This window comes from Arvicola amphibius, chromosome 6 (genome assembly GCF_903992535.2).
Source record: "Arvicola amphibius chromosome 6, mArvAmp1.2, whole genome shotgun sequence".
In the NCBI taxonomy this organism is placed as follows: domain Eukaryota; kingdom Metazoa; phylum Chordata; class Mammalia; order Rodentia; family Cricetidae; genus Arvicola; species Arvicola amphibius.
Genome location: NC_052052.2, coordinates 3,975,357 through 3,989,478, shown reverse-complemented (window position 1 = coordinate 3,989,478; position 14,122 = coordinate 3,975,357). Strand labels below are relative to the sequence as shown.

General features: G+C 51.5%; 1 protein-coding gene across 2 annotated transcripts; it reads left to right on the top strand.

The window, feature by feature from the left end:
- The first annotated feature begins 6,451 nt into the window (after positions 1 to 6,451).
- Positions 6,452 to 13,702, top strand: Icmt (isoprenylcysteine carboxyl methyltransferase). 2 transcript variants are annotated; one of them, XM_038333835.1, is made up of 5 exons: positions 6,452 to 6,813; positions 7,958 to 8,046; positions 8,890 to 9,059; positions 9,783 to 10,000; positions 12,634 to 13,702. In XM_038333835.1, the coding sequence occupies exons 1-5, from the start codon at positions 6,541 to 6,543 to the stop codon at positions 12,814 to 12,816; spliced, it is 933 nt and encodes a 310-aa protein (XP_038189763.1). In that variant the 5' UTR covers positions 6,452 to 6,540; the 3' UTR covers positions 12,817 to 13,702. The 2 variants fall into 2 exon arrangements, with proteins under 2 accessions (XP_038189763.1, XP_038189764.1); XM_038333836.1 differs by having other exon boundaries at positions 6,453 to 6,735.
- Positions 13,703 to 14,122: the final 420 nt, after the last annotated feature.

Here is a 14,122-nt window from a genome sequence, read left to right as displayed (position 1 = left end):
TTCCATTTCGGCTTCGTCCTCTGGGTAGCCTCCTCTCCCGCTAAGTTAGAGCCAGACCTTTGTATCCAGCAAGGTCACTGGAAAAGGTAAAGAGATGCAGGCTGAGGACAGCTGTTCCATCTGTCCACGAGGGACGTCTTACCTCCACCCGCAGGCAGACCCACCAGGGAGAACGCAAAGCTTTCCCAGAGGTGAGGAGAGACAGCTGCTCACCGTACTCTCTATGAGCAAGCTGGGCACAGTACACTGTCTTTTGGACTGCCGAGAAGGTCATGGACCAACTTAGAAACCCTGCTTATGCAAACCAGGATGTAGGCCACCAACTCCTTTTCTGTCTTTAGCACTCAGAGTCCCCAAGGTACCTGGAAAGGAGCACAGGCCCAGGAGGAGCAAGGGGGAAAACCCAGGCCCCTTTTGTTCATTCAAGGAAAAATGTTTGCTCTCAGTCCACCCTTGCTCCCACCCCTTTCTCACACTGAGGAGTTTAAGGCTGAAAATGACCCAGTGTCTTTGTGCCTTTCCCATTTGCTTTCTTGACTTTGGAAAACACACACACACACACACACGTCTGGAAACAAAGCAAGAAAGGGGTTTGGAGCCCCCATACAAGAGCCCTCCCAGATGTCCCACCTCCCATCTCAGACACCAGCCCTAGTGTCCTCCTGAGTGGTGAGAACCCTTCCTTCCTGAACTTTCTGCTTTAATCAGTGCTAAAGGATAAGCCGGGCCTGCAGAGCACTGTGGGTGCTGGTGGTAACTGGAGGAAGAGCCTGTTTCCCTCGCAGATGTGGGACCAAGTGATGGCTGTGTGTAATTAACTATCAGGGACACAGCAAAGGCCTGAAAGGACTCAGTGGATTGTCTCCAGATGGGGTTGGAGAGGCTGCGATTGTTTAACTCTGTTTAGCTGTGGGGAGACTTTGAATTGCACAGCAGCCAAGGGCCCTTCAGGGGACAAAGGCTGGGACTTCAGTGAGTGCATCAACACTGACCAGGCCAGCCCAGCTCAGGAAGAGTGAATTCAGAGAGAACCTCTTTGTCCTGGCCTTTTGTGTCTCTCCGGAGCTGGCTCTAATCTTTAAATATTTACCCGGCCCCTTTGTGCACATATGACTTACGCACCGTGGGCTGATGTACTCATAAATCACGCGTCATTTACCAGACTGGAAAGAGCCGCTTTCATTCCTCCAGCCTGTGACTGCCAGAAAAGAGGAGAGAAAACTTTCTTTTGGAAGACCCATAGCCACGCTGGCCAGACTCCTCCCCACTGCCCTCTGGATAGGCCCAGAAGCCCTGAATAGCCAGGAACTGCAGAGGGGGAAACAGCCCTCTGCAGATGACTGACCTGGCATCCATCACTGGGGAGGGTGCTAAGAGAGCCTCTGGGCTTTTCTCCTGCTTGGCTCCAGGCTTGAATGAAATAACACAGCCAGCTTCCACCCTGGGGATTTTCTGTGTAGGATGACGAAGGGCTTGCCAATGCTCATCTCATCCACGCACCTGTACCTGCCTTGGACTTGGTCTCTTCTTCATAATCCCTCTCACTCAATAAACTCATGCGGCTTCAGAAACTAAAGTCTAGGGGCTAGAGAGGTGGCTCAGTGGTTAAGAATGTATATTGTTCTTGCGGAAGACAGCTCACAGCCACCTGTAACCCCCAGCTTGAGGGGGTTCAACTGGCCTTTGGCTTCCCCTGGCATCTACACTCGTGCGTGCACACACACACACACACACACACACACACACACACACAACTTAAAATAAGAAAAATGAATCTTTAAAAAGTCTGAAAACGATTTCATCTCAGCTTGTGGTTTTATTTGGAGATGTTAAGGTGATTCTTAGTGTTGGTAATCACCTCAAGTCATGAAGAATTGAGCCAAGTTGTACCGGGCAATAGTCTCTAGCCATCAAGAATTGGTTGGCCCCAGCCTGACCACTCTGCTCCACTTGTAGAAACAATATGCCTGGGTACAGAAACAACCCACCTTGCTTCCAGTCAAACGAAAAATACCTGTAACTTCCTGTAGCTACCTACATACGTGTGCATGTGTACAGACATGTCTCCAGCCTCTCTAAGTGCAGGCAGCCTTCATCCAGAGGAAAGATTGGAGCTCAGTGCTGTTGATAAAGCAGTCTCAGCCTGTCCAGATCAAGTTTGTCTGCTTCTCTGCCTCAGTTTCCTTAGTGTCTGAAACAAGACAGCTCTCCAGCAGGGCCCAGACAGGAAGGCTGCTTTAGCATCTAAGGATGGTGGCATCTAAGGATGGGGAAGGCACACGCTGCGGAGGGACCCTACTGCCTGAGAAGGAGAAGGAGCTCCTCTTGTGCTTGCCTGGAAGATGCTGGGACAAAACACTCAGGCGCTTATTTTCAAGGAGAGGAGCAGTGCACCCCAGGACTTCCCCTGTCCTTTTCACCACTCTGGAGATCTGTCACCTCCTGTGTTTGGAGGAGAGCCGGGGACACAGCGAGACTGTTCCGTCAGACTCCTTTCCTCTCTGGTAGGAAAGCAAGCCTGCATTTCCCTATGTGCACATCTGGCTGTTTCAGTGTGTGGCTGTTTCCCTGAGTCTGCATGTGCTCTTTGGTCACATCCCTGGATATATGCATGCTCTCCACGCGACTGTTCCTCTGGTTATCTGTACTCCCTGTGTATAACTGTTTCCTTGGGTGTAGATACTCTTTGTGTGTAGCTATATGTCCGGGTGTGCTGTGCTGTGCTGTGTGGCTGTTCCCCTGGGTATATACATTGTGATGGAGGACTCTCATTGGTTAATAAAGAAACTGCCTTGGCTTTTTGATAGGGCAGGATTTAGATAGGTGGAGTAGACAGAACAGAATGCTAGAAGTGAGGCAGATGCCTTGGGCAACCGTCATGCCTCTCCTCTCTGAGACAGTCGCCATGATTCTCTGACCTGAGTCAGATGCGATGGAGCCAGCCGCCAGGTCAGACATGCTGAATCTTTCCCGGTAAGACACCACTTCATGGTGCTACACAGATTATTAGTAATGGGTTAATCAAGATGTGAAAATTAGACAATAAGAGCTTGAACTAATGGGCCAGGCAGTGTTTAAATGAATACAGCTAGTGTTTTGTTATTTCGGGGCATAAGCTAGCCAGGTGGCCAGGAGCTGGGTGGCAGGAACGCAGCCCGCTGCTCCTCACTACAACACTGTCTGAATGTGATTGCTTCTCTGGCCATGGGTACTATCTGCAACTGTTTCCTGAGCATGTACATCCTCTGTGCCACCGTTTCTCTGGTTACACACATGCTCAGATGTGCATAAACTTGCCTGGTTGCCTCTCCATCACTGCACTATGAGATTTAGGCCCCAACGCTTACAGCCATCCCAGCGATCCCCTAAAACTTCACATTCCCTGGAGTGTAGTCCCACCCGGCAGAGAACATCTTTCCCTTTCTCCTACCTCCAGGATGAGGTTGAAGAAGGACTGGGGCCTCAGGGGAGGTGACAGGCAGAGGACAGAGTTGCTCAAGCTCTCTGGTCAGTTACACTTTACTGGTTGCCTTAGAGTGGAGATCAAAAGCTCAGGGCCTAGGAAGGGGCTTCTGCCAGGGAGGGTTTTGTGCCTCCAAGTCAGGAGCCCTCCCTGGAGTGAGGGGCTACAAGCACCCTCTAGTGGCTCTGATGTGTCTTGGCTCAGGGGAGAGGTCCCAAGTCTGGAGAAGCCATGAGGAACAGGCAACAGTCAGAACTCTGGCTTTAAGCCCCTTGGCAGTGAAAACCAGGCGTCTGTCACTCAGTCACCTTTATGTCCTGCTTAGCCTTTAGTGTCAAATTGACACAGCCTAGTTATCAGAGAAGAAAGTCCGATTGAGGACTTGCCTAGATTGGACTGAGCATGTCTGTGGGGAGTGGGGGGGGATGAAGGACACACAACATTCCTCAGGCTGGTTGGTGATACTATGTAGCAAGCATTCTTATTGTTCTTAATAATAAAAACATGAACTCAGATATCATGGGGTGAAATCTGAATGCTTAAAGAAGCAGAGCGGCAGCCACTAGAGAGTTCTTACCTCTACCAACGCTCAGACCAAAGGGTGATCCTCTCTCTACAAATCCTCAGACTGTAGGAATCTCCAGACTGCATCCTCAGACTGCTCCTCAAACTGATTGCTTCAGACCACTGCCTTAGACTGCACTGAGCTTCTGTCTCCTCCCACCTTATAGTCCTCTCTCTGCCCAACCATATCACTCCTGTCTCCACCACCCCAGTGCTGGGATTAAAGGCCTATAACCCCAAGTGCTGGGATCACCTTTGTATGAGCTCTTTTTCTCTTTTAGACTGGATCAATATCATGTAGCCCAGGATGGCCTTGAACTAACAGATATCCGTCTGTCTCTATCTCCTGAGTTCTGGGAATAAAGGTGTGTGCCACCACTGCCTGGCCTCCAGTGGCTTAGCTCTGCACTCTGATCTTCAGGCAAGCTTTATTTGTTAAAACACAAACAAAATATCACTACAGTACTGGACAGTCTGAGAAAGTTCGCTAAGGATGAGCAGGTGAACCAGCCTGAAAGCAGTGTTTCTCCGTGGTACCTGCCCTCACTTCCATCAGCAAAGGCCTGTGACCTGGAACTAACTGTTAAGCCAAATGAACCCTCTCCTCCTCAAGTTCCTTCTGGCCAATGTTTCATCACAGCGGCGGAAAGGAGACTAGAAAGCCATATTTGGTGTGGGTGTGCATGTTGCTGGGGTTTCACCATAACTGAACCATTAAATCTCTTTCTCCTTCCTGTCACCTCACTTTAACAAATGTCTCCCAAGCACGATTGGGACACAGTGATGGGCTTTGTAGAGTATCCTGACTCTGGTCACTCTGATCCTTCCAGGTCACTGTCGCCCAGTGAGGAAAGTCAGGGTAAGACTTCAAGCAGGAGCTGGGCAGAAGTCGTGGAGGATGCTGTTCTATAGCCTGCTCTCGCCTACGCTTAGCTTTCTTATACAGCTCAGGAACACCTGTCAAGGGATGGTGGTACCCACAGCGGACTGGGCCCTCCTATATCAATTAATAATCAAGATAATACCTCACTGGCCTGCCCACAGACCGCCTGATGTATGCCATTCCTCAATCAAGGCTTTTCTTTTCAGGTGACTCTAGGTGGTGACAAGTTGACATTAAGGTTAAGCAGAACAACGGATGATTGTCCAAGACGGTGAAATAAGGATTCCGTTTCACAGGAAGACAAGGTTCACAGAAGTTACCTGCCTGTGGTCACCAAGACAGGATATAGAGTACTCGAGCCTGGGACACCAGGTTCCCCACTCCAATGCCCACACATCACAGTTCCTGCCAGGCTGTGTGTTCACATGCAGGGTTCACCCCAGCAGCCTGGCCCCAGATTCTCCTGGGGCCTGTCTCCCATCTTGCGGAAGCTTGCTGCTTCCTGTCTCTGCCTTTCAAATCCAGCATCAGCTCTTGGTTCCTTGATGATGCTCTCATTTCCAGGAGCTGGTAAGTTCTGCCAGCTCCCAAAGTCTTCCATGCACCCTTCCTATCCTGCAGGTCTCGCACCCTAGGGACTCTCTCCTGGACTCAATCCAACCAACCAAACCCCACACTCCATGGACTGGGGATATAACTCAGTAGACTGCTTGCCTATCATACAAGAAGCCTTCAGGTCAGTCCCCAACCCGATAGTGATGGCTCACACCTGTTAACTCCAGCCTTCCGGAGGGGAGAGGCTGAAGAAGCAGATCCAGGGCGTCTTCCAGGTACCAAGTGAGTTCAAGGTTGTCCTGGGCTGCAGAGGATACACTGTCTCAAAAGCAAAACAAGGCCGGGTGGTGGGGCCTGTGCCTTTCATCCCAGTACAAGGGAGGCAGAGGCAGGTGGATCTCCTCGTAGTGGTGGATTCCAGACTGGTCGAACCCACCTCGTGTCGTGCCACATAAATACTGTATACACTTAAAAATGGCAAAAACTGAAGGAGAACTTCTGATTTTATCAGTAACATCTTCATTATAGGCAGTATGGAAAACACACACATACAAAATCTACAGGTCAATAAAAGTTGTTCAGGATGCTGCCACCTAAAGGAATTCGCCGATAGATCTCAACCGTCTCCCAGGCTTACTCGCGTTACGCTTCTTCCCCAAAGCAAGCACCGCAAAGTTTGGCACGCTGCCTGCAAAAACCGTATTTATTTCCACTTAGGAGGGGGGTGTGGTCGGTGAAGCCCGGTTGTTTCTTGGGACCAAGGCTCTAAACTCGGGATGAACTTCTACTTCCGGGCTAGCCCGTCACCGCCCCTCTGTCGACGTCAGGTTGTCCCGGCGACGGCGGGGCGGGGCCTGCGGGGGCGTGCCCGGCTCGCTTCAAATTCCGGCCCTCAGCCATGCGTGGCATCAATTCTCGCGAGAACTCGCAGGCGGCCAGTACCCAGCTCCGGGTACCTGCCCTTCCCGAGCCGGCGTCGGCGGCGGAGTGCGCAGGCGCGGCCTTCGGGTTTCCTCGGCTACAGTCGGCGCTTCGACCCGCTAGTCCGCCGCCGGCTCTTCCGCCGCCCTGCGCCATGGCGGGCTGCGCGGCGCGGGTTCCGCCGGGCTCCGAGGCGCGTCTCAGCCTCGCTACTTTCCTGCTTGGCGCCTCGGTGCTCGCTCTACCGCTGCTCACGCGCGCCGGCCTGCAGGGCCGCACCGGGCTGGCGCTCTACGTGGCCGGGCTCAATGCGCTGCTGCTGCTGCTCTACCGGCCGCCGCGCTACCAGGTGCGGGTCGGGTGCGGAGGGACCGGAACCGTGATCGGGGACGGGCGGGCCGGACGCGTGAACCGAGATCGGGGACAGGTGGACCGGGACCAAGGACTGGAGGGCTGGAGGAGTGGGACGGGACGGGCGGGACGAGGTGACTGGTTGACCCGGACTAGGGATAGGGCGGGACGGACAGGGTGGGCCGGTAGACCCGCACCCCAGACCTAGATCAGCGACGGGGTGGACTGGATCTGGACTAGGGTCGAGTGGACCGGGACCGGGCAGGGCGGGCCCGGGAGCACTGGAGCTGTTGTCAGGGCAGATGAGCCCGGGTAGACAGGGATCAGGGACAATCAGGCGGGGACCCGGCAAGGGTAGGCGGGCCAGGTACATCAGAACTAAGCAGACTGGGCTCGGAGACCAGGATCCGGCAGGAAGGGCTGAGTAGATGGACAGCGGACAGGGACGAGGCTGACAGGGAACCAGGATTGGAGCTAGTCTAGCGGAAGTGGCTTAAAGGAACACTGTATTACTTAGCCTGGCGGTGATCCGGTGTTCGGTTCTCCTTTTATCCCCCCACCCCCCGCTCCCGCGCCACGTTGCGGGATGCCTCCCACAGGCGTGTTTCTCAGCCCTAAAGTTGAGGTCACAGGAGGGACCCACTTCTCCTATCTGTGGGTGTTAATTGCGTTTCCTGCCGATCAGCAGCTTCGGCAGATTCACGTCAGGTGGGAAGTGAGCTAACCCACGAGTTTTTAATTTATGTAATGACAGGTGTGGTGTTTTACCTGCTTGTCAAACACCCCACTTCACGGAGGTGACTGAGCGCAGAATTCCGAGTATTCTCATTAGAGTCGTTGACTTGGGAGTTATAGGTCATAAACTGGTCTTAAACAGTTTTCTATAGATAGCCGTGGTAATGCTAGCCGTAATAATGATAATTATTGTGGCTGTTAAAACTGGTTGTTTCTAGGTGCTTTGCGTGGTAAATCCTCTATGTAGCCCTACAGTATTGTTATTTCCATGGTGTAGATGGGTAAACTGTCATTTAATAACTTGCCGAAGGCTAGAGAGAAGAGAGGAACGCAAGACACAATTTGAACCCATTTTATCCTCTATCTCTTGAGCAAATGGACTCTGCTCCCTGATGGCCTTGCTAATCCAGGACAGTCTGCAGTCTGGGTTTGGGCTCTGCTAAGGGAACATCCGGTGACCAAGGCTCTTCTGGGTGTGTTTTCAGATAGCCATCCGAGCTTGTTTCCTTGGCTTTGTGTTTGGCTGCGGTGTGCTGCTAAGTTTCAGCCAGTCTTCTTGGAATCACTTTGGCTGGTAAGAAGACTTTGGGAATGATGGTGTTGAAGTGTGAGGGTCGACAGAGTAGGGGCCTCTCCTCATCCCTGTGTGGGCTCTGACAGAAGCAGCAGCCTCCTACCTTCCCCGAATTCCCACGTTTCAAAGCCTGTGAACACAGTTGTGCATGTTAGTGGCTTGTGTGGTGGATGGAATTGGGTCTCCCTGTGCCCTCTCCAGAGGTCCCTGCCATCCGAAGCTGCTGTGATGGGTGCAGGTCCGCGGTAATGGGAAGGGGCGAGCCTCCCGCTGTTTTCCTAAGCCTTCTCCGTCTCCGGTTTCTATTAGGTCCCGGCTAGTGCTTCCCCCACAGCCAGTGTAGGACTTTCCCCTACACTATGAGTTCAGTCCCTTGAACCTTCTAGCCTCTGACTTGGATATGAATCGTGGCTTCAAGGTAAAAAGCTTTATCTCCTATTATCAGTATGCTGAGCCATCTAGTCCTTCTTTGCTGGAATTATTTTAGTTTTGTTGAATTTTGTTTCCAACATGCGTCACTACCTTGTTGATATCCCCCCCTTTCATGTTAAAGTGTGAAACTGTCATCTTCAGATGAGCAAAGGGACCATAATTCCTCCTTCACCCAGGGAGATTTTTTTTAATTTTGTCTGTGACATCCGGAAACATAACAGCACCACCCAACCCCTCTTTCTGCAAGCTCAGGAGGGAGTGAATGGCGTGTGTGTGTGTGCCTGGTGTCACTCAGGTGGGTGACGGCGGCAGCGCATGGCAGGGTAGGGACAGTCAACAGACCCAGATCTGGGCTTTGGCCTAACGTGGTTCTCTTGCGTAGTCTCCCACTTCGCTTTTGTTTTTAAATAGGTACGTGTGCTCGCTGTCATTATTCCACTATTCTGAGTACTTAGTGACAGCTGTCAATAACCCCAAAAGTCTCTCCTTGGATTCCTTCCTCCTGAATCACAGTCTGGAGTACACGGTGGCTGCTCTTTCTTCCTGGATAGAGTTCACACTTGAAAACATCTTTTGGCCAGGTGGGTGTGCCCTGCTTTCCTCTTTGGGAGAGAAGGGTGCCTTCCCCGTGGGCTGAGGCATGACATTGGTTCACCTCTCCGGTCTAATCTCCCCTGAGCAATTCTCCCCCATGCTCTCTCCTCTCTAAGCTATTTATAAAGGACAGACTCTGCTCGCTGGAGAATTCTGCTTCTGGATTTCCAGTCCAGGACGTGCTGACCTTTTGCTCTACGTTTTGCAAATGCAGGCACCGCCTAAGACAGCGCTCGCCCTGCTGGTTGCAATCTTAATTTTGCCATTGGACAGATGAAGTTTGGGCCTGAATACTTTTCTGTAACATGAGAATTTTACAAGGTTTTATTGTTTAAAACAAACAAAAATCCCAAACCTCTGTGTTGGGAACACACCTAAATCATGCTTTCCCAAAGCCAGCTATGGGGCCTTGGACTGACTACCAAAGGGGCATATCCCTTTCAGCAGTGCATGCTTCCCGGAGAAGGATGTGAGCGGAGCCCACCAGGCCTGGCAGGGATAGCTGTTCACAGTTGACTTGTTGGCACCTGAAACGGGAAGTGGTGGTGCTGGGATTGGGGTGGTGTTTTCTTACCATTCAAGTTTGATGTGAGGACGGATGCTGATTACCATCAGGGTGTTTTCTGATGTTTGTCTCTTGAGGGAATAGGTGAAGGGGTGATCACACCCAGTGTCCCCATTCCCTCTTGTCCCTGCATCTGTTTCTGCAGAACTGAAGCAGATCACCTGGCTCAGCACCACTGGGCTGCTGATGGTGGTGTTTGGAGAATGCCTGCGGAAAGCAGCCATGTTTACAGCTGGCTCCAATTTCAACCACGTGGTGCAGAGTGAGAAGTCAGACACCCACACTCTGGTGACGAGCGGCGTGTACGCCTGGTTCCGGCATCCCTCCTATGTGGGGTGGTTTTACTGGAGTATCGGAACCCAGGTATGGTACCAAAGTCGACACTGGTTCCCTGTGAATTTACTTTCCTAAGTTCATTTCTTTTTTGGGTATCCGTACAAAAGGTCTTGCTGTGTAGTTCAAGCTGACTCAGACTTGTAGCCCTTCTGTATAAGCCACTTGACTTTTAACATTTCTTAACTTGCTGTATAATTGGCACACCATAAACCCCACTGTTTCTAAGTGTACAAAGCTGGGAGACCTGATCTAGTCCACCGGTGTTTTGGAGGTAAAATCTTGGCATTGTTTTAAATTAATTAATTATTTTCTTTATTTTAAACTTGAAGACAATTTACTCTTTAAAAGGAAACCCTCAGGGCAGGCAGGTAGTAAGACTGGCGCTCACCAGGAGGATGGAGGTGAGCACAGAGGTCAGCCAGTTGCAGGGGGGTGGGGAAGAGAAAAGAAAGGGGCAAGCTTGCCTTCCTGAGTGGCATTGGTACTCTGCTGCCCTGTATTGTGCCCCATTCTGCCACTCTGACTGGAATCTGGAACACCTCGGGTGAGGGAAGGTAGACTTTGGGGAGGGAATGTCCTCAGCCACCCTGTGGTGACTCCGTGGGTTTTCATCAAAAAAAGAAGAAAAAAATAGGTCTAAATGAGGCCAAGGTCCTGCCAGGTTAATGAGAGCTATGTGGATTTGTTCTGTCTGGGGATGCAGACAAACCCTTGTTTCTCAACAGCTGTCTCTGGATGCTATACTTAGTCCGAGAACAGCTTGACCAGAGAGTGCAAATAGAACCTGGAAAGATCATCTGGGGAGCCCAGACATCAGTGGTGCATGGGCCATGGGATGCTGGTGACCCCATAATGGTATAGGAGGAGACTCTGGTGTTTCTCCCAAAGCTGTGTGTTTCTGAGACAAGGCACTGCTGCCCTGGCCGCCACAGCCCCGCCCGGGACTGCACTGACGGGAGCTGACGAATGTAATTTGTCTAAGCACTTATGTGACCTAAGGGCCTTAGAACCGAGAGGTTGTTGTACGTTTTAGATCATAGGTGTTCTCTGCAGTGTCCCGCGTGCGTGCATGCCTGTGGGAATGAGTCTCTCCTGCAGCAGTCCTTATCGTACACACAACACCGTTTCTTGTCCTGAACTGAAACGGTGCTGATGATGCACTGAAAATTGGTTTTCCCAGCTCAGGGCAAAGTTACCACTGATGATTAAGAATCCTGCCATCATCGAGGCTGCCCAGAAAGCTGCACACATCTGCCAGGTGTGAATGCGCAGACTGGTGTAGAAGGAGCAGCGGGGCTGCGTCCCGCCCTCCGGCCGCCAGCGAGCTTTATACCCGAAATAACTACACGGAAACTGTATTCTTTTAAATACCGCCTGGCCCATTTGTTTCAGCCTCTTATTGGCTAATTAACCCATATTTAGTAATCCGTGTAGCACCACGAGGTGGTCGCTTACCAGGAGAGATCTTAACCTGCGTCCATCTTGGAGAGGAGAGGCATGGCAACTGCAGAAAGTGACTGAACTGTCTTTGGAATTTCCTGCTTCATGGAAATGTCTGCTGGATACTATGGGCCTGAAGGCCGAAGATGGATACAGTTTCCGTGTAATTATTTTGAGTAAAGTTAGCCGGGTGGCGGGACGCAGCCCCGCTGCTCCTTCTACACTGTGAGTACTGCCAGATGGCCAGGCCAGGTCACTGAGGCCTGCCTTCTCTGCCCTAAAAGCCAGAACAGTCTTCAGAGTGGGGACAAAGATTGGTTGAAGGTTGAGTGGCTTAGCATGGTGCTATGAGCACAGCGAGAAGTCTCACCAGTGCAGGGGGCTGGGGAGAAACTGGGACGTGCCTGGTTCACCTAGCAGGAGTATCGCCAGAATGACCAGTGCAGGGGGCTGGGGGGAAGCTGGGGCGTGCCTCGTTCACTGGGCGGGAGTATCACTAGAGTGACCAGTGCCGGGGGCTGGGGAGAAGCTGGGGCATGCCTGGTTCACCGAGCGGGAGTATCACTAGAGTGACGAGTGCAGGGGGCTGGGGAGAAGCTGGGGCATGCCTGGTTCACTGAGCGGGAGTATCGTGGGATGGGTTCTGATGCTCGTGGTGAGTATGGGTGGGTTAGTGGTTTCCGTGGTAGCAAAGGAAACTTTTAGGAGCCAGGGCTGCTTTCAGCTTTGACTGACTTTTTGGCTGGAGGACTAGGTTAGAAAGGGGGCAGGGGTTAAAAAGAAGCCATATAAAAAAGGTGGCCAGGCACAGGTTTTCTGGCCTGTGGGCACTGCCACTTTCTGAGCAGAGTGGTCTCTGAAAAGAAATGTTTTTGGAAGCTCAGATGGTAGCCATTGGCTCCTGTGGCCTTGAGGGTAGGAAGCAAGGGTCCAAGACAAGTTATGCAGGTGGGCATGAGTTCCCGCATCAGGGAATTCACATTTGAGTCCAGGTGTCACCTATGGCTGAAACCCGAGAGTATTGTCTTTCCCTATAACTGAGGTCTTGCTTTCTCAAGAGAATCACAGGCAGATGCAGCAGTGAGGGTGCCTCCAAGGAGCGTTAATGGCTCTCACAGTATTGTGAGAGTCTTCTGGGGCCTGGCAAGAAATCCTGTGGGGAGAAGATGCTCGGGCATTGGGGCACCCTGACCTCGGGCATTCTGTGCTTCTTCTGCCAGGTGATGCTGTGTAACCCCATCTGCGGTGTTGTCTACGCCCTGACGGTGTGGCGCTTCTTTCGTGATCGCACAGAAGAGGAGGAGATCTCGCTGATTCACTTCTTTGGGGAGGAATACTTGGAGTATAAGAAGCGGGTTCCCACAGGTCTGCCTTTCATAAAGGGAGTCAAGGTGGAGCTATGACGGGCAGAGGCCTGCGGGGCCAGGGAATCTCTGGCCCTGCGCAGCCTAGGACGGAACTGCTTCCAGTTGGCCTCTGCAAAATGAGTTTCTTAACCATTTTATATGTCACTAATTACTCCTCAGAATGTCACCCAAGACCTAACGGTCAGAAGGCCTTAGGACCACAGGGCCCACTACAGCATTCTCTTGTGCGGAATGAAGGTAGAACACAGATAAACAGTGAACAAGGAGCGTGTCACAGCTGTCCCCTCGGTGTTCTTTCTACAGTGGCGGGGTGAGGACCCAAGCCACAGTCTCACACCCCCTCAGGCCAGAGTGTATTGGCACTGTGACCAGGACATCGGGAGAGGACAGTGCCCTCTGCAGCACTCATGCCAGAATGTGTAGTCAGAGCTGCCTCATAATAGCATTCGAATTATATCAAAACCCTTTAATTTAACCGAAAACACAACATAGCTTTAACCTTGTCTGCCCTAAGTGCATGAGCATCTGTGTTAACTCCAAAGGCTTTGACACTTTGGCTCATTATACGTTTAATCATTCTTCCACACCAGTTTCCTAAAAATAGCAGTGTAGATTCAGAGGGACACCAATGCTCCCCGTCTCTGTGTTTCTAAGACCAACAGGCAGCACAGACTCCTCAGAGTGCTCCGGGGCTTTGAGCAACCATTGCACTGGGCCTGAGGACGCGGGCCCTGGGGTCTCCTGCAGCCCTGGCCTCAGAGATTGTGTTTCCAGGAAGTATTTTTCAGGTGCCTGTGCTAATGTTGAGAAGTACTGCCCTCTGTGTATTTGGGATTTTTATTCATTTTTATCATAACTTGTGTTTTGTATTTTTTGTGTTGCAGTGTGAGTCTATTACATTTGTTTTCTGTGTTCTTTCAAAGTAAGTCGCCCCTACTACTGCTTCAGATGTTCCAGAGGGCCCAGCATAGATCATGCGTCTGTGGGCCCAGCATAGCTCATGCGTCTGTGGGTCCAGGCACCTGACTCCTAAAGAACCTTCAGTTGGGCAGCTCAGTCCAGGTCCACTGGCATCTTTGTTCTGCAGGTCTGGGGAGAACATTTAGCTTTTTCTATGTTCCACATAAAAAGCTTCAAGAGGTGCGGTGGTGTGGGACAATGGTTTATAGTCTGTCAATTATGTTTTAAATAAACGCTGATTGGCCAGTAGCCAGGCAGAAAGTATAGGTGGGAAAACCAGTCAGGAAGTAGAGGCAGGTCAATGAGAACAGAATTCTGGGAAGAAGGAACTCCTGGTTGGCAGTTGTGAGCCCACCACAAAAGAAGCAAGATATGACTGCCT